General features: G+C 43.0%; 2 protein-coding genes across 5 annotated transcripts in view; one reads left to right on the top strand and one right to left on the bottom strand.

The window, feature by feature from the left end:
- Nucleotides 1–276: 276 nt before the first annotated feature.
- Nucleotides 277–7,163, bottom strand: GSKIP (GSK3B interacting protein). 2 transcript variants are annotated; one of them, XM_079946802.1, is made up of 3 exons: nt 7,008–7,163; nt 3,869–4,127; nt 277–2,034 (listed from the first exon to the last, which is right to left on the bottom strand). In XM_079946802.1, exons 2-3 carry the CDS (start codon nt 4,124–4,126, stop codon nt 1,873–1,875), a joined length of 420 nt encoding a protein of 139 aa, XP_079802928.1. In that variant the 5' UTR covers nt 4,127; nt 7,008–7,163; the 3' UTR covers nt 277–1,872. The 2 variants fall into 2 exon arrangements, with proteins under 2 accessions (XP_079802928.1, XP_079802927.1); XM_079946801.1 differs by lacking the exon at nt 7,008–7,163 and adding an exon at nt 6,027–6,863.
- Nucleotides 7,164–8,352: 1,189 nt separating this feature from the next.
- Nucleotides 8,353–19,340, top strand: part of ATG2B (autophagy related 2B) — a 42,271-nt gene continuing 31,283 nt past the window's right edge. For 2 of the 3 annotated variants that reach the window (XM_079947687.1, XM_079947688.1), the window contains exons 1-6: nt 8,354–8,916; nt 13,644–13,806; nt 14,154–14,306; nt 14,878–14,980; nt 15,992–16,154; nt 17,389–17,568. In XM_079947687.1, coding sequence (XP_079803813.1) covers nt 8,755–8,916; nt 13,644–13,806; nt 14,154–14,306; nt 14,878–14,980; nt 15,992–16,154; nt 17,389–17,568 — 924 coding nt within the window. In that variant the 5' untranslated portion in view covers nt 8,354–8,754. Of the gene's footprint in view, nt 8,917–13,643; nt 13,807–14,153; nt 14,307–14,877; nt 14,981–15,991; nt 16,155–17,388; nt 17,569–19,340 lie in introns of all 3 variants that reach the window. The other variant, XM_079947689.1, reaches the window with a different exon arrangement.

Below are 19,340 nucleotides of genomic sequence, written 5' to 3' on the forward strand. Positions count from 1 at the left end.
CTTGGGGAGAAAACAGAACGCAGACGACGGACAGGAGGGAACTGGGCGTGGCTTCCTCCTCGAGGAGAGGGGGCGTGGCCAATGGAATAAAGTGAAAACAAAGACGCGAATAAAGCGGACTAGCGCTTGAATGCCCAGATTGCGCGTAGACTTTTTTTCTCCCCCTCTCCAAGAAGGTTTAGGTAAATCAGCAAAATTCTGCGAGTTTGGTGCAGAAATCCAAAAACCCCTCTGTCCACTGTTTTATTTTATTCTGTATTTTAAAAAGCAAACTCATTATGCAGACCACTTTGCATCTTTTATTTCAAGCGTATAACTGCTAAAATAAACACGGCTGCCTTATTCAAGGAAGTACAGATAAAATGGACAGAGCACATTTTCTTCACGTATTTCCTCGTTTTCTTAACTTCCATGCTACAAATCCAGATTGTAAGTGCACATGTACCCAGTTTTCTTAGAAAATGAAATGCACATTTTAGTCTAATTTTCTATATATGGATAAAGCAAGACATTTCAGCGTTTAAAACAGTAAGAAACAGTCAATGTTTCGTAACAGGTTTTACTATAGATTCTTGGTTATCCTATAATTAGCTGAAATAAGACAAAGCTGTAATAAATGCTTCAACTAAAGCTGGTACTCCTTCAGTTCCTAGATCAGGTTCTCAGCAAGGTTAAACAGCACCACTCATGTTGATTCAGGTTTGCAAAATATAAATTTACATCCATCAAGGAGCTGACGATTGTGTAAATTCACTCACTTTGAGAATTAAAACATCTCTTAGTATTATCTATCACAATGCACAATTACTATAGCTTTGTGGGTGATTGTTGTTTTTTTTAAACCACCTTTATCCCAAGAAAATATACTGAGATTACAGCACTGGAAGGTAACTAGTATTGTACTTAAGACCACCTATTCTTCTCCCAATTCAAATACCAATTTCCTTCTTTGGTTTTGAATCAATACAATGAACCATTGTAAGTTACAGCATAGTTGGGGCTTTGCAGAAATACTCATGTAATATAGTAAATAAAGATTCAAAAATACTTTTAGATATACTGTACATTATGTAAACATTCAAAGCAATGCAAATAGTTCTCTTTACACAGTATTAATAGTTTAACAAAAGCAATGCAGGATTGGGCTTTATGCAGAATGTGGCTTTTTATTTTTTTCATTACTGTGCTTATCCCATTTGTATTTCAGCTGATGAATACATTCATTATGCCAACAATGTATCTATTGTTTAGCATTGCTGCTTGCTACCCTCAAGACTACACCAAATACTGCACACTGTTGTTCGGTTACTGAAAAGTACTGGCCTAACGTTTTAGTGGATCATATCCTAAGAGAGGTTTTATTTAATGTTTCGTCTTACCACTCTAATGAATGAGCTAGAGAATGTCTAAATCCACATACAAGAAGTTGAGCTAAATACAAAACTTTTCAATGAAACAAAATCCATTTCATTAAATTAGCTATGGCAAACATTTGGTTTTCTTAAAACCAAGTTATTTGTGAAGCATACTACTGAACAAATACAAAAGTTGTTAGAAGAATTTTAAAGTTAAATATCAGAGACCAAAACTATACTGTGTTACATTGTAACTATCTAAAGGAAAGTTTAACAAAGAACAGTAACTATATATGTAACTATGTTACCTTAAAAATAAATTGGGTAACTAACTCCGAACAACAGTATCAAGGACATAGTTTACAAGTTGGTGTCACTGCAAGTCATGGAACAAGGGATTTTTTGAAAGCAAAGAGTTCAGGTTAATAATTCCCCCCCCCCTACCATCAGGCCTCAGAACAAACTATTTAGATCCAGCAGCAACTGTTATTGAAGCCCACTTCGATTGCAAATTCAATCACGACTGCCCATCACTTTTCAAAGCCTCTAGTCTTTGTAGCAAAGCATTTCCAAATGCTTCTCGATACGCTGGGCTAACAGAGTCCAACAGAGAGTAGACAGTCTCGTGATAGGGATTTTGTACGCTGTCATCCACCTGGTCAAAAGCATAGCCAACCACCTGCAAAAAGAGAAAATAACATACTTAAGAAATTAAGTAACCAAGTGCACACACACAAACAAAAAGGTTGATAAAGAAACCAAACCAGCTGTTACGCGAAAAACTGTTCTAGTGAGTCGCCCTTTTATGGAATTTGTAAAGTTTATCAAGATCTTACAATCCCAAGAACTATTTACAAATGGTACTGAATACATTATACCTGAAAGTTATCCAGTAAAACTTGTCTAGTAAAACTGGTGTAGTAATATTGACCAGTATGACCAAGGACCAGTATGAGGGCCAGAGCGTGATGGTGGCTTTTCCCAGAAATTTCACGAGTAAACCCACCACCACTCCTGAATCCCTCCACTGGGCACTGGGGGCGGAGGGACTCCCCAGCGCTTGGTGGGAGGAACAAGCTATTTTGGCCCTGGCCCCGTGGGGTGAAACCGCCTCACATCTCTTGGCAGGAGTGGCAGTGTTTTCACCCCAGCGCCTTACAGCTTGTTCCTCCATTTCAACATCACGATGTATCACCTAATTGTGATATTTGGCTGGTGATACATTGCGATGTTGAAAAGCTGACATCTCCCAGCCCTATTTTGATATTAATATTGGGTGGGGGGGGGGAACTGAGTCAAAAAGGAAACAAGAACTCCATATGTGTTATTTCAGCTAGAGTAACCATGACAGTTGAGATGCACACTAATAGTATATGATTATAGTACTACAGAGTGATTAGTTGGAAAAAGACTTGTATTATGACTGCAAGTTCCAATTCGTGCAGTTCACAGTTAATACTTACTGTACACAAACAGGCACAGACAAGACTTCAGTTGCATTCTTAATAAAAACCTTCATGGAGAAAAAGCTGTCTACAGTGGTGGATATGTGTGGAAAATATGTGCTTTCTTTCATGGGTGATCATTATGCAGTTTGTTTGCAATGGTTTAAAGCTGTGGATCACCAGAGAAGGAAGACTTCATTTCTTTAATCAAGGATGGTTACCTCCTGTGGTCCTCTAGATGCTGCTGGAGTACAGTCTTTGGCTATGTTGTCAGGGCCTGATGGTGTTGGAAGACCAACATCTGCAGGGCCACAAGTTCACCACCCCTGCTTTAATTCATGGATGGATAGCTTTCAACATGGAAGTTCATGTACATTTAAAAGTATTCTTGCAGGTGCTCATGCTCCTTGCAGAACCATGACATGACAAGTTGCACCTGCTAATTTTTTTCCTTCCAGTACTGTATAATTATATGTTGAAAGACTGTTATCCATAATTAAAAGATGAAGTAAAGTATTAAATGCAGAATCTTTCAATACATTGATCACGAAAAGAAAACGGACGTTTTATTTAGGCAAACTATAGATAGCACCTTTTAGTGAAAAGGCATCTGGGACAAAAAAGCTGCCTAGTAATCAGAAATTCAAGATTTCGGGCCTTCCTACCATGAACCAAGTGACATGGAACACCTTATCTGATGCATTTCTGCCAGTCAGGATCCCTGCAAAGTTTTAAAAAGAAACCCTATTGCAGAAGATTGGAGGGTCAAAACTGGTAACTCCAAAAATCTTTTCTCTTAATTAGAGAAACACACACACTGTGTGTTCTTTACATTCTGTTGGAAGATGCCCAGAGTAGCTTGGGAAACCCAGTTAGATGGGCAAGTAATTAATTGTTGTTGTTGTTATGGTAGGTTTGTTAGCATCTTCTATATAAATATAAACATTCTGAAACACTCAGTACAAAAAATAAAAATTGAAGAGGGCTGCTTTTGTGATAAAGTAGATTACCCAATAGCCTTTGGCTAACATTTCTTTTATTACTAATCTTCACAAAAGGAAGAATTACCCTAAGTCCCGCTTCTGTGAGCTCTAGGCAATATCTGTTCCTTTCCCTAGTTTCCACGTTGATGTACGCCACATCTTCTGCGCATGGGAGGCTTTTAGAGACAAACATGTTGCTCACAGCAAACAACACATCATTCACAACAGCTTCCGCTTCTAATCTCATGTCCTTCACGTCTGTTCCTTCAAAATCCTTGAATTCAGAATTGTCTTCAACCCCTGTGTTATTGGATAGGTCCATGGGATTGCAGTCCATCTCCATTCTGCACACACAACACAATTTTTAAAATAAAAATATATTCAGAACTATGCTCAGCAAGACAAATGCTCATACACACAGGGAGTTTAAGTTTGTTGTGTTTTAATCATCAGTCAATTGTTATGAATAGCAACCCACTAATGTAGTATATCAATATAAAAAAATAAAAATACAAACCCCCACCATTACCAAGTGAAGGCACTGAAACTTCTGCATATCAGGCTTTAAAAAAAAATGCAAGATAAAAGATTCTACAATACAGCAATGACAATGGGATTCTGGAATTCCAAGATATATCTAGAAGATCAGCATACAGACCCCTCAAAAGCATGGGTTCTTTAAATACTTTATTAATAATCCAAATCAATTATCAGGCCTAAGAAGTCCAAATGGCTAACACTGCGTTTCATGCAGCTGTCATTTTACCTATACTCTGTTTTTCTTCCTTAACTGAAGGGCTGCAAAGTAGTTTGTAACAAAATACTAAATTGCAATATAATTCTTCAAGTTACTATAATTAAAACCAGCAAACTCCATAGACGAGAAGTCCTAGCGGGAAAATAAAACTTTTCAGACATCATTTTAAATGCTTCATTTGGGGACCTATTGGATCTCACTGGGGAGGGAGTACTGTACCATAGCAGAAAAGTGCAGAAACAGAAAAGTGAAATTTATTTTATTCATTTATTCAATTTGTATTCTGCTGTTCCTCCAGAAATAATCCAGGCAGCTGACACAGCAATGATAAAAAAATTAAAAAAAACTAAAAATGGTTTAAAAACATTTAAAAGTTAAAAGCATTCTCAACCAGTGATCTAAAGGTTGCCAGAATAGTGTCTTGCCATCAAATGCCTGGACAAACTGAAATGTTTTTAATTTCCCCCCTGAAAGTCAGAGTAATGAGGGAGAAAGAAGCATCTTGCTATGATGAAAAGGAACCAACACTGAAAAGGCCCTATCACAACTGATACCCAGTGGCGGAGGCATCACTTGCAGATCATAGAATGCAAGATTACTGACAATGAGTATGGTGCTCTTTTAGATACTTGGATCCCAAGCCATTAGGAGCTTTAGATGCTAGTATTAACATCTTGAATTTGGCTAGTGCAGAGCTTTCAGGACAGGTGACACATGGTCCCATTGAGCTGCCCCACTTACTAACCTAGCAGGTGCATTCTGCACTAGCTACAACCCCCTGCAGCCTGCATTACAGTAGTTAATACAAATGCATAATGCTTAGTACTTCTTAAAGGCCAATTAATTTTTTTTTTATTTAAAAAAATGCGCATTCAATATGCACCTTAAGAAGTTAGAATAATATATCATCACCCTCTGCCTCTGGGATGCCTTTCACATAATAAATACAATGTATAGCAATGTCAGCAGGGAAAAGGTTTTGATCCAAACAGTATTGAGAAGCTGCAATACCTTAGTCTAGAAACTGACTTTTTTAATACTTAGAAGATGACTACACATCTCTGTTAGCCATTTTGCCTAAAATGAGAGCAAAAATCCCAGAAGTTCTGCACTCTGTCATGTTCAGTGCCATCAAAACATGCTATAATTCTCCCCTTTCTGCCTTACACCATTTCACAGGTCTCTACTACTAAACTCCATATCCTTTCTCCTTGTTTCCCCCCTCCTCTTCAGCTAGGATCTCTCTACCAGGCATTGGTAGTTACAAACCACCATCACTCTAGAAAGCATAATGGAACATTACTTGAAGAAAGGAACATCTTGGTACCCGTTTTGATTCTGAGAAAGCTAATTTGCCAACTCTCTACTCAGTGCCTCTTCCTCCTGCTAAAAATTATCTTCTACCATCAGTCTGCATTTCCACCTATGCATGTCAGAAACATCTTCCCCCGCACACAAAAAAATCACTAGATGTTGTTAGCCATACCGTTTCTTAGGTTGGATAAGACAGACATCTGATTCGGGTGGCGTATAAATAAATGATGATGAAGATTCCTTGTACAATCCATTCCACCTGCTCTCCAGCTTTACCCCATAAGACATACATCTCCTGCCTGCCCACCCCCATTTCAAAACAGGATTTATTTTTGTTCAAGTTTATGCCTGATGAGTTGCCTAAGTGACCGTACACAGTAACAGGACCAACTCTTGCGGGTTCAGGCAAGCACCCACCCACGCACCCAGGGGTGCCAACTTGAATAAAATATCGGGTGGGGGGGGGACAGGGAAGCACCACATAACCGATCACAAGATGTGGCAATTCGAATGGCAATGCCTATCAACTTTGGGGTGGGGAGTGCGGTCCTCTCAAATATTTTATTGGGGGGTGAGGAGAACCGAAGGGACCTCACCCCTTAGGAGCTCGCTCCTACTCACCCACCCACAGAACTGTCCAAAAAGAAATTCAAGACCCAGGATTCGCCGCCCCTCTCAAAACACCCACGCTCTGCTTGCTTGCTTGCTTGCTTGCCTCCCTCCTTCCCTTCCCTACACGTGAGGATGCCGCAATCCCACGACATGCAGAGAAGCACGTCCCCGTTAAACAAGCGCAGGCCCTAGTTCCGAGAGGGGAAGAAGGGCTGCCAACTTCCCAGCCGGCCTCTTTTAAACAGAAGGAAGGGGACCGTGCTCACTTCCACGAGGAGAAGAGCTTCGCCCGCTGCTGGTTTTATTTTAATATAGTTATATTTTGCGCCTTAGTAAGCTGTCGCCTGACAGGCACAGGCACAGGCTGGTATGGGGGTCAGTTGGCAACCTTCACCCAGCCTCCCCCCCCCCTCACGCTTCTCGGGAGGCTTTCAGAAGCTTTCCCCCCCCCCCCCACACAACTCGACGCACGCGCACACAGCTCCACCTGCCAATCTAACAAGCGGACGAGCGAGAGAAACAACGGACGCCGACGACGTACCTGCCCCTACTCCATCCCGTCCCTACTCTCCGGCTCTTCGCCACCCGCGAGCCGCTCTATCCCGACCTTAAGTTCTCGCGAGACGAGAGGCTGCGCAGCCAGCCCTGTTCCTCCCTCTCTCAGCTGTTTTGCGCCCGGCCCCTCTCGCTCTCTTTTCCCTCCTCCCACTCGCGGCCTTTTCTCTCCCCAGTCACGTGCCGAGGCCCCGCCCACGATCGGCGGGACAGGAGCCGGGGCAAAAGCGCCGAGAGACTCGGTTGAAAGCGATATCGACACTTCCGGCTCTCGACTGAGCGTGCGGGGCGAGGAGGAGGGACGCACGGCCGCAGGGGGAGGCGGTGGGGGAGTAGGGGAACCCTCGCATTGGCTGTTGCTGTTTTGCAGAGATCAAATAAACAAATGTTTCTCATTGCAACATACGCTGATGCTTCTGAATGCCGGTTGCTGGAAACTTCAGGAGGGAAGTGCTGTTCTGCTGTTTCACACAGGCAGGACCCGGCCCACGCATTAGACGAATTGAGGCGACTGCCTCAAGCAGCGAGATCCACAGGGCAGAGGATCCCGATGTAGAGCTAATGGCATGGCTCTCCCAACTTGAACTTGCTTGGACCCTGAGTTCATCTTCTGAAATCTTCCGCCATGTATCCTCCTCTTTGGAGATGACGAGAGGGCTTTTTTTATTTCCCCGTCCCAATGCTCTCCCGAACCAAGCTCACCCGGTGCCAACAGCATCATCCTTTCAGCACCAGATTTAGGGTTTATGAGGAATTATAATAACACCGCTGCTTCTTGCGTGTGTATGTAAAGGACGATGGATATTGTTGTATTCTTATATTTCATTACTTTTTATTGTGCATGTAAGCCCCATGGATAGGTTTTGTGTTAGGCGGCAAATAAATATTGATGATGATAGCACGTTATTTAAGTTACTGCTGTTTATGCAAATGATTTCATGATAAAAGTCTGAAAAATCTATTTCAACCACAAAAAAGCCACACAGCGAGACATGCAGATTGTAATGAAATGCGGAAATGTTTCTATACAGAAAGCTTGGGCGACCCACGCGCTGGCTCCCCAACTTCGCTCAGAGGAGGAAACCTGTGTCATTTCCGCCTCCTTCGCCCCGCCCTCCCTAATGTTTCCGTCCCCCCAGCGCCGGGACTGATGACGACGCTCTCCCGCGGGGATGGACGTCCAACCGAGCGTAGTTACGCTCCCGTGGGCGGGACCAAATGAGCACAACAACCAGCCAAGCTCCAATCTGCGCGCTGATAGGGAGGCGGAGTGCGAGTGGGCGGGCGAGAAGCGGGCCCCGCGACGAGCTCAGTCGGAGGAGACTGTGAGGGCAGCGAATGAGAAGGGAGAGAGACCCTCGTGGCTTGTTGTGCCGCCGTAAGCCCCGCCCCTTGCCTCCCTCACTCGGGAAGGCGGGGTTGCGCTGACAAGATGGCGGCTGCGGCTGCTGCTGCGTGAGGAGGCGGTGGCGATGGAGCCTCTTGTTATCGTCCGCGCGGGAATTCCCTCAGGACTTGCCGCTTTCCTGGACGGCGCTGAGTAGGAATTGTGGGGAGAGGAGCCTGGCCTACCGCGGGCCGGGCCTCCCCTCATTCTTCCCAGCCCTCATAACCAGCCTTTTCTTTTTGGAGGAGTACAGCCCCTTCCTCGTCTTCGCCCAGCCGGTGGCTCCTTTCCCTGCGGACCCCGCAGCTCCGACCCCTCGCCTGCCAGCCCGTGTATCGCAGCCGCCATGCCTTGGCCCTTCTCGGAGTCCATCAAGAAGAGGGCCTGCAGGTACCTGCTGCAGAGGTACCTGGGCCACTTCCTCCAGGAGAAGCTCAGCTTGGAGCAGCTCACCCTGGACCTCTACCAAGGCACTGGCTCCTTGGCACAGGTGCCCCTAGACAAGTGGGTAAGTGGTGCTTCATGCGTCTCTTAGGAGCAGTAGGGACGTGGAGTTGGAAGGGACCCCGAGGGTCACCTGGTCCGACCCCCTGCAATGCAGGTGGCCACCCAACCTCTGCTTAAAAACCTCCAAGGAAGGAGAGCCCACCACCTCTCGTGGGAGTCTGTTCCACTGCCCAACAGCTCTTCCTGTCAGAAAGTTTTTCCATATGTTTAGTCGGAATCTCCTTTCACGTATCTTGAATCCATTGGTTCAAGTCCCACCCTCCGGAGCAGGAGAAAAGAAGCTTGCTCCGTCTTCCATGCGACAGCTCTTGAGATATTTGAAGATGGCTATCATATCTCCTCTCTTAACCTGACTAAACATGCCCAGCTCCCTCAACTGTGTGCCTTATAAGGCTTGGCTTCCAGACCCTTGACCATCATCCTCTGCACACATCCCAGCTTGTCAATATCATTCTTAAATTGTGTCCAGAACTGGACACAGTACTCCCAAGTGTGGTCTGACTACAGCAGCATGGAATGGATCTGGACACTATACTTCTGATGATGCAACCTGGAATAGAATTAGCTTTTTTTGCCCCTACGGCATGACATCTTCTCCTGCCTACCCCTCATACATCCCCTCTGAGGAGCTTGCTATCTGTCAAGTGTCAAGAGCTGTCCTTTCACTTTGACAGATATGCCCTAGCCAACTGTTTAAACTTCCTGTATCCTGATTCACTGTTACTGCTGCAATAATTGAGCAATTTTCAATGCATGAGGGTTTGGGGTGATCCAAAGTTGACAAGCAGTCATCTTTTTTTCTGTGTGAACACTGCATTTCACTTCCAAGCACTTGGACTTGTAACCTAAATGCTTCTCCCTACCCACTCCAATAACAATAATGAAATTCCCGTTGAAGTGAATAGATCGTCTGCGGCAGCATTCCCCATCCTGGTGTCCTCCGGATGTTGTTGCATGTTAAATCTCATCAGCCCTGCCCATTGGCCATGCTTGCTGGAGCTTATGGGAGTTAAACAACACATGGAGGGCTTTGATCAGATTTTTTTTTTTTTTTTTTTTGAGGGAAAGGGAAAATCAGTAGAAGGGAAAAGACTGCTCCTCTTGCCAGGAGACAGGTGTCTTATTCAGTCTGTAATCTTAAACATGCTCATAATCTTAAAGTTGCTAATTCATTGACACTATAGAAATTTCGGGTCCGTATGTGTCAGCAGTTAACTTCTAGCTAAGTGGCTATTGGGGTATGGAGTGCTAGTTCTACAAACTAGCTTGTCGGCTGCACTGAAGTGTCAGGAAGCACATTCTTTTGGTTATGTGGTTGCTTTCATCTTGGTATTGGTCAACTCAGTTTTCCACGTCACTCCCACCCCACAATATTTTGTTGTTGTACAGTACTCCCAAAGTTTATATGTTTGTGTGTTAATATATACAGGTAGGTAGCCGTGTTGGTCTGTCATAGTCGGAAGAAAATAAAAAAATTCATTCCAGTAGCACCTTAGAGACCAACTAAGTTTGTTATAGGTATGAGCTTTCATACCAATAACAAACTTAGTTGGTCTCTAAGGTGCTACTGGAAGGATTTTTTATATATATTTTGTATAAATATATGTTGGGGGGGTGTAGTCTGCTCTGTTTCTCTCCAGGTGATCTGGAGACCAATTTAAAACTTTTTTTTCTTTACCATTTGAAGATGCTTAATTTTATGATGTTCAATTTTTCTGTGTTCATACATTTTTAAAACACTGGCTAGCTGTGAATCCTGATAACAATTTTTATATGGTATGTTCAGCATTTGTGTAAGCAGTTCGAGTTTGGATGTAACTGACTTTGTAAGCATAAAGATTATTCTCATATGACCCTGTGGCACAGTTCAGTTTTTATAGCCATTAGGTAGCCTTGAATGTTTTGATTTAAATATCCTCTAGTGGACATCCCAGGACCTTTGCTCCCTTCAGCAAGCTATGCTAGAAAGAATAAGTAAATTAGTAACTGCCTTTTAAATATGCTGATTCTTCAGTTTTGAGTTGACTATTTTGCATGCCTCCTGTTTTCTAAATAGTACAAATGTTTCTCTTCCTAAATAGTACAAATGTTTCTCTTTATAATGTATAAATGCATCTCATAAAGTTTTAAAAACCAGAAGTCACCCACAACTGTGAGGAACCCCCCCCCCCCCACTGAAGTAGAGGCATGTGAATCAGGACAGAATAAATTACTCACCTGTTACCTTCCATATCATCTGGGGCATCTCTGTCTGTTTCTCTACAGTTACTGTCTGTCATGTCTGCTGTGATAGTTTAGCTGGATAATTTCATTGTGATAATAGAGAGCTGCACCTGAATGCTACAGTCCTGGAATTGGTATTCTGTGGTGGGGGAATTTTTGATTATGTCTCTCTCCAGGTGTACCCATTGTTTTGTTTTGTCTTCTGGAATGTATGGGGATTATGTGGCACACTTGGTTGTAGATATTTGAGGTTTATTCATTGTGATCACATTTGACCCAGATTACTCAAAGAGATCATTGGTAGGATCAGCCAACAATAGGTTGTCTCTTGAGCATTTTTTCCACTGTAGTGTAAAGCAGTGCTTAGGAAACCAACACACTGGAACCTCCCTATTCAGTATTTTAACAGATGTTACTTAGTTTCTTTCTTGAAAATCTACAGCCTGCACTAAATGGGAAAGGCCTTTTTAAGAAAAATATAATTGAATTAAAATCTAATATTTTCTGCATTGTGATACAGATGTGAAACTGAATGGGGACGTATTGACAGGTACCAGTTGTGTTCAAGTTTGTTCATAATCCCTGTCACTGAGAATTAAATAATATTACTGCTCACTTAATAGTGCTCTCTGGAACTTTATGCATGGTGAGATAAGGAGCAGGCTTCAGATTTATATATAGTGCCCTTAATTTTGGTGTAGCTAACATCCTCTGGATGTTGTGGAGTAAAACTCATGAACCCCGAATGTTTGCCATTCTTGCTGGGGCTGATGGAGTTATAGTGCAGAATGCTGGAGGGGACTGTTTTGGCTACCTGTGCATTAACTATCCCCAACATGATGGCATTCAGATCATTTTGACCTACTACACTCATCATCCTTGGCCATTGAACATCATGGCTGGGGCTGATTGGAATTGTAGTAAAAAATAATAATATGGAGGCCACCAGCTTGGCCTATTGGCTTATTCCTACCCTGTCATAGCATGTGCAGCAGGAGTGACTAACTTGTGGTCCTTCAGCTGTTGTTGGACTCCAACTCCTATGAAGCTCAGCCAGCATGGGCAAGCTTCAGGGATGATAGGAGTTGTAGTGTAGGAACATCTGGAGAGCCATTCCTGATTTCAGATGTGAACTTTATTAATGCAAGCATATTTCGGTGAGTACGTATTAGCAAATATGTAGTCAGTATAGTTTAGTGAAGTACCATCATTGTCATATGGAGGATGTTCCTACCTATATCAGTGTTGTTTGGATGAGGGAGGTGATATTGGTCTCCGTCTCCCCCAGCAATGCCCAAGTGGGTTTGTAATTTGGCATCAGCATAGACTTGATAGCCAGGGAGCCAGATTTCTGAGACTTTATCAGGGTAGCATCCTCTCTTTCTGTGTTCTCTGGATAGATATTTGAATTCTGTTACTTTGTATTGTCTGTCTACCCCGCTTACTAACATAACTTTCCTGATTGGTAGAGGTGGTCTTGGACTTGATGACTCCAAAATTTTTAGGTCTTGGGAGATTCCTGCATCCACAGGGGAGCAGTTCAAGCCTTAATGTCTGCCATGAGGCTGTCCCAAAGCATTTTCGACCCAACACATGTAGCTGTGTGTATGCCCAGCCTGATGCCATAGAGTCTGCCATAGATCTAGATTACTACTGGTAAAGTTGAGGCTGTTAGCAGCTCTTAATGCTTGGTAGGGGGCAATTCAGTTGGTCCTCTTGGGGAGGCTTATGGTTTTGGATGGTTTCCTGGTGTCTCTGCAATAAGACAACTTCATGTGTGAATATCATTGCTTCCAGGTATACTTCCACACTGACTAGGGATAAATTGGCAGCATGGTATTTCAGGGAGTTTGGAGTGATGAAATAGTTGAGGTGATAACTTGAATGCAGATGAAGGAAAAGATGGGAGAAAACTGCCAGAAGTAACCTGCAGAGTGCAGATTGCACACTTCTAAACAAGAAATAGGAAAAAGGTAGTGTTTCCTGGAGACTATGCATACCGATTGGAGAATGTGCATATTGCCAGAGAATGTACAAAACACAGCCAAGTTATGTACATGCCCCAAAGCCTGTTGTGGATTATGCATAATGGCTGGAGAATGTACAAAGTTCATCTGAGATATGCACTTCCCCTAAGGCTTGTTGGGGTTATGTATAGTGACCAGGAAATGTGCTTATGTGCACATTTCCCATAAGGCCTGGGGAATATGCACATTGGCCAGTTATTATGCACATTAATTACTCAAAATACATTCATTCTCTCTCTCTCTCTCTCTCTCTCTCTCTCTCTCTCTCTCACACACACACACACACACACACAAATATATATATGACATATAACATATTCACCAAAACCATGGATCCACAATTCACTTTAGTATTTAATACTGAAGGGAAGTTACATTATTTTTGATATAAAATGTCATGGGCATCAACAAAAAATGATCATATGCTGCTTATGCAATATGCAAAGCAATTCTTGATTCTTTTTTCTCTTTGTTTCAGAGTCTTAATGAGATTCTTGAATCAGCAGATGCTCCTCTGGAAGTCACTGAGGGATTTATTCAGTCAATTTCGCTTTCTGTACCCTGGGGTTCGTTACTTCAAGATAACTGTGCACTTGAAGTGAAGGGCTTAGAGATGGTCTTCAAGCCAAGACCCCGACTAAGTAAGTTAAGAAGGATCATTGACGAACACAAGTCATGCCTATTTAATTTTCTGACTAGTGGACTATTGGGACATCCCACAGTGAGTACTGATTTCTTCGAAGCAGCGGGGTGACCCCAACTTCAGCACATTATAGAGAAGCAGATAATACTTTCTTCCTGGGGAGGCTGATACTTCTGTTGTGAGTGTAACCCACAGCTCGGAGGTACCATTCACAGAATTTCTCATTCTTGTATACAGAAGCTGGGCTTCTAATTTATCCCTGTATGTGTGTGCTTTGGTTATGGTTGAACATTTGCTGAAGGCCATTTATGACAAAGCACCTGAGGCTTATCTCTTCTTTTCTAGCTTCTGGTTCAGAGCCCATGTATTGGTCAAGCTTCATGACTAGTAGTATGCAGCTTGCAAAAGAATGTCTTAGCCAGAAACTGACAGATGAACAAGGAGAAGGTTCCCAGCCTTTTGAAGGGCTTGAAAAGTTTGCTGAAACAATTGAAACAGGTACGGCGGACTCTTTGAGCTTGCAAAACACTATACTGTATCAAGATGCGCTACGTAGAGCTGAGGGATCTTTTGCCAACTGAGTTGACCTTGATAATTTATTCCATGTGCAGTTTGCTCAGGTTAGAAGAGTTCCCTGTTTGATGGTAACAGTAGTCAGCTTTAAAATTTGGGCCATGATATACCAATATGCAAATCTTGCTGTGTCCACAAGTCTTCCCCCAAGTCTGCATGCATGGACCAAAATGCATCAGTCATTATCTAAAAAGGAAAACCAGCTTGTGTGTTCCCTGCAATGTTTCAGCAGTTCTTTCTCTCCCCAGCACCATAGTCCCAAGTTACTCCTGTCCTGGGGAGGAAAAGAAGAGCTAGGTGGTTTCAGGGCTGCACATACCAGCTGCTCCTTCTACATAATTTCTTGCATACGTGAGGAGGGGAAGAGGGCTCATAGTATTTTATGTTATTTTCTCTTTATTGGTATAGCCAACAGATATCTGCATAGCTGAAATCATATTTTATATTCATGTTTCTATGTGACACGTCCCCCTCCATTTTGCTTTCTTCACTATAGTTTTAAGGAGAGTGAAAGTCACCTTTTTAGACACTGTTCTACGAATTGAACATGTGCCAGATAACTCAAAAAGTGGGACAGCACTTGAAATCCGCATTGAGAAGTAAGTAGTATTGTTCTTCTAAGTAGAGTTTAGAATGTTATCTTGTCCTTGTGTGTGAGAATTCGTTTTATTTTTTTATTTATTTGATATCTGTCCGGCCCTTTCTCCCTAAGGAGTCTAAGCTGGCAAACAGTAAAGCATTTTAAAACAGCCAAATCTCCTCATTCATGGTTGCTAGGAGCAGTATATTTCAGCCACTAAATATGTGGGTGAACAGGAATGTTTGTAACCTCACCAGGGAGGGCATTTCATAAACGAGGAACTGCTACTAGGGAATGCATGTGAAGAAATGGGCTTTTGGATGCACATCAGATCAGGTTCTGAATAGACAATAGCTACAGCATGAGTGAAATAGGTTTCTAGCACTCAATTCTCCATGGGGGTGCTGACTTCTTGGGTCACAGTGCTACAATGGATTTTAAGACTGCAATTCCAATTAGAGAGCAAGGCTCAGTGAATTTATTTTTAAGTAAACAGGCTTAGGATCATGCTGTACATACTCTCACTGTGGGTTTTAAAATTAAAAATTTACTTTTGAATAATTGAAGTAAACAGCAACCAAATTATTGAAAGGTAATCTTACTTCTGGGACGCGGGTGGCACTGTGGGTAAAACCTCAGGGCCTAGGACTTGCCGATCGTCAGGTCGGCAGTTCGAATCCCCGCGGCGGGGTGCGCTCCCGTTGCTCGGTCCCAGCGCCTGCCAACCTAGCAGTTCGAAAGCACCCCCGAGTGCAAGTAGATACTAGCGGGAAGGTAAACGGTGTTTCCGTGTGCTGCGCTGGCTCGCCAGATGCAGCTTGTCACGCTGGCCACGTGACCCGGAAGTGTATTCGGACAGCGCTGGCCCCCGGCCTCTTAAGCGAGATATGCGCGCAACCCCGCCTGGTCCGTACGGGCAGGGGTACCTTTACCTTTACTAATCTTACTTCTAGATTTACTAGTGCCAATAATGGAACGCTGTCCAACATGGCTGTAGAAGTATTTCATTATTTTATTTCCACCCTTCTAGAACGATGTACTACGATGAAACTGCTGATGAATGCTCTGGAATTAATGTGCATCAGCCCACAGCTTTTGCTCACAAATTGTTACACCTCACAGGTGTTTCTTTCTTCTGGGATGAATTTCTGGCATCAGCAAAATCCTCTCCAGTGTGTTCAGCTACACAATTGGTAAAAAAAAAATAGATCTACATATATGCATATGTATAGTTAATGAAACGTAGAATATATTTTAAGGGACGCGGGTGGCACTGTGGTTTAAACCACTGTGCGGCTTGGACTTGCCGATCGAAAGGTCAGCGATTTGAGGCCCCGCGACAGGGTCAGCTCCCGTTGCTCTGTCCCAGCTCCTGCCAACCTAGCAGTTTGAAAGCACACAGTGCAAGTAGATAAATAGGTACCGCTCCAGCGGGAAGGTAAATGGCGTTTCTCTGCTCTGCTCTGGCTTCGCCAGAAACAGCTTAGTCATTCGGCCACATGACCCAGAAAAACTGTCTGTGGAAGCGGACAAATGCCGGCTCCCTTGGCCTGTAAAGTGAGATGAGCGCCGCAACCCCAGAGTCGTTTGCAACTGGACTTAACTGTCAGGGGTCCCTTTACCTTTACAGTGGTACCTCGGGTTACATACGCTTCAGGTTATAGACTCCGCTAACCCAGAAATAGTCCTTCAGGTTAAGAACTTTGCTTCAGGATAAGAACAGAAATTGGGCTCCGGCAGTGTGGTGGCAGCAGGAGGCCCCATTAGCTAAAGTGGTGCTTCAGGTTAAGAACAGTTTCAGGTTAAGAATGGACCTCCGGAACGAATTAAGTACTTAACCTGAGGTACCACTGTACTGGAATATATTTTGCTATGCGATGAGTTGCTTCCATGCATTTCGTCTAGCTATCTCTTGGACATATGAACCCAGAAAGTGACCCTGTGCCCAGCTGTTCTTTACTCTCAGATTTATTTCGCTCCTTGCAGTGTTGTATATCTCTGCTTCTGCTTCTGTGAGGGCTGAATTGAGCAAGATTTATAGCATTGGGTTAATTCCATTTATACATTGTGCCCTACAATTTTATAGTAAACGAATTCTGAATGAGGATACCCATCGTGATTTTAGTGGCTAGAATGTTCTCTTGACTGTGGGAATTCAGGTTCAAATCCCTAGTCTGTCAAGGCTGCTCAGTGAGCAACATTGCTATTTTTCAGTGTAGCCTAAGTCAAGAGTTGCTGCTAATCTAAAATTGCTACTTGGAGGTCTTTAGAGGAAAGAAGATACAGATGTAACAAAGTAATGCTAGGAGTTCATCAAGTGCAGTTTGACAATCAGTATGTTCATTAAAATGAGATGCCATATTTAAGAGTATAAAATAGTCAATTTGTGTTATGGAATTAATGCCTTTCCTTGTATTTCTTTTAAAGGCAACAGAACCAAAGCTTTCACCTAGCTGGAACCCAAAAATTGTGTATGAACCACACCCACAATTAGCAAGAAACTTGCCAGAGGTTTCTCCATCTGATCCTGTGCAAATATGTAAGCTGATTGGAAGGATGGAACTGAGCCTTACATTAAAGCAAAATGAAGTGCTTCCAGGAGCAAAGGTTAGTTGTAGCTTCATGCATTACAGGTAAAAGACATGTGTTCAGATTGCCAGGGCAGGAGTTCAGTTGTAGACAAAAATTGCAGTCATGCGTTTCCCCCTTTACACCAAGGCTTGAGGTGATACCTTGGTTTATTCACTATTCCTCTTTTTCCTTGATGCACACAGCTGAGCTCTCCTGGCTAATTTGGTGGGCCTGAAAAAGGGAGAAGGGTAGGCATGTTTAGATCTCCAGGCAATTCCACAACTGACATTTATAAGCATCTAGAAAATTTCCAGAGCATGGAAGCAACTGCTGCATGCTAGTTTTTGCTTCCTCTCTCCTGGATTCAGCATAAAGGCCAGCCCAGGACAGAAGCAAGGTAACCATAGTGTGGGCACCTGGAAGCTGCCACTCTGCCACTCTTTATGCAGGTGCTCCTGCTGCTACTGAATGTTCCTTTTAGTCAGTTGATGGCCAGGCACAGATTGTATTCACCCTGTGACCTTTGTTTTTGTTTGATTTCCTAATACATCAGTGGCTGCATTCTGATAGAAAGCTAAGTCATACTTTGTACATTGAAGAGGCTGGAATCCAGCTCACATTCAAGCAAACCTAATATACAGCTGTCGCCTTTGGTGGTTTGTTGTCTTCCACCCAACCCTGCACTGCCCCTGTGAATGGATAGCTGCTATATGAAAGTATTTTATGGGGTCCAAAGGATCGCCAGTTCTCTAATGGTTGGCCACCTGCAAAAACAGGGTGGGGAAGTAAGAAACTCATCACCTCCAAAATCCTTGGTGGCTTGGAGGATGACCCTGAGCCAAAACAAAGTCAAAAAATGACCCTCTCTTCCCCATTCCTAAGTACCTCCCTATGAAGGATTGCTAGCTTTTTGTATTAGTCCTCTCCCCACAACAGTCCTGAACAAAATTTCTTCATTTTGTGCCTGCTCTTTCAATAATGGTTCATTTTTTTCAGTAGTCAAATTAGTGAGCAAGCAGAAAAACAATAACTGGAGTCCTTGGGATCTAAAAGGAGGTAGACGGGTTGCTGCAAAAATACTTTAGTGGGAAATGGGTATGGGGTTGGCATTGGTGTTTAGGGGAAGCTTTTAGATGAAACTGTAATTGTATCTGTTGAACTGCTGATAACAACTTGGTAAGAGGGAGGAAAAACCCCAGTTTATATATATATATATATATATATATATATATATATATCATTATTAGAATTGGGAGAAAGTGCCCTTCGTCCTTTAAGAGAAATAAGAATAATTTCCTCAGAAGGTTACTGTGGAACTAGGCAGCTAAGATGCAGAGATATAGAGAGCTTGTGAGTAAAGAGGCAGGTGGGGAAAGGATACCTGGGAAGAATCTCTTAGCCATGTGATGGGTTTGATTTTCTCGTCTCTCTCACATTCCATTTCTGTAGCCAGGCAGAGTTCAATTCCCCACACAGTCATGAAGCTCACTTGGTGACCTTGTCCAGTCACTATCTTTCAGTCTAATGTTCCTCACAGGGCTGTTATGAGGATAAAATGGAAAGGGAGAGAACCATGTACACCACCTTTAGCTCTTTGGAGGAAAGGTGAGAAATAAATGAGTAAATAAATAGGATTAAATTTGGATGCAGAGTTCAGGCATAATAACAAACCACAGATAGTGCAAGCCAAGATTCATAAACCAGTGTCAAAGCACGGTATAGATCATGAAGTATTTTTGCTCCTAACAAGTTATAATGAACTTGGATTAGGTTTGGATGAACAGACAAGTTAGGATTTAGCTCATTGT

Source organism: Podarcis cretensis, assembly GCF_951804945.1.
Source record: "Podarcis cretensis genome assembly, chromosome: 1".
Classification (NCBI taxonomy): domain Eukaryota; kingdom Metazoa; phylum Chordata; class Lepidosauria; order Squamata; family Lacertidae; genus Podarcis; species Podarcis cretensis.

Excerpts from the sequence above, each read along its gene's own strand:
- GSKIP (XM_079946801.1), bottom strand. The coding sequence starts at position 6,142 with ATGTCTTATGGGGTAAAGCTGGAGAGCAGGTGGAATGGATTGTACAAG. Across the intron at positions 4,128-6,026 it reads CTTATCCAACCTAAGAAACG|AATGGAGATGGACTGCAATC; the intron begins GTATGGCTAACA and ends TTGTGTGTGCAG. Across the intron at positions 2,035-3,868 it reads TCACAGAAGCGGGACTTAGG|GTGGTTGGCTATGCTTTTGA; the intron begins GTAATTCTTCCT and ends CTCTTTTTGCAG.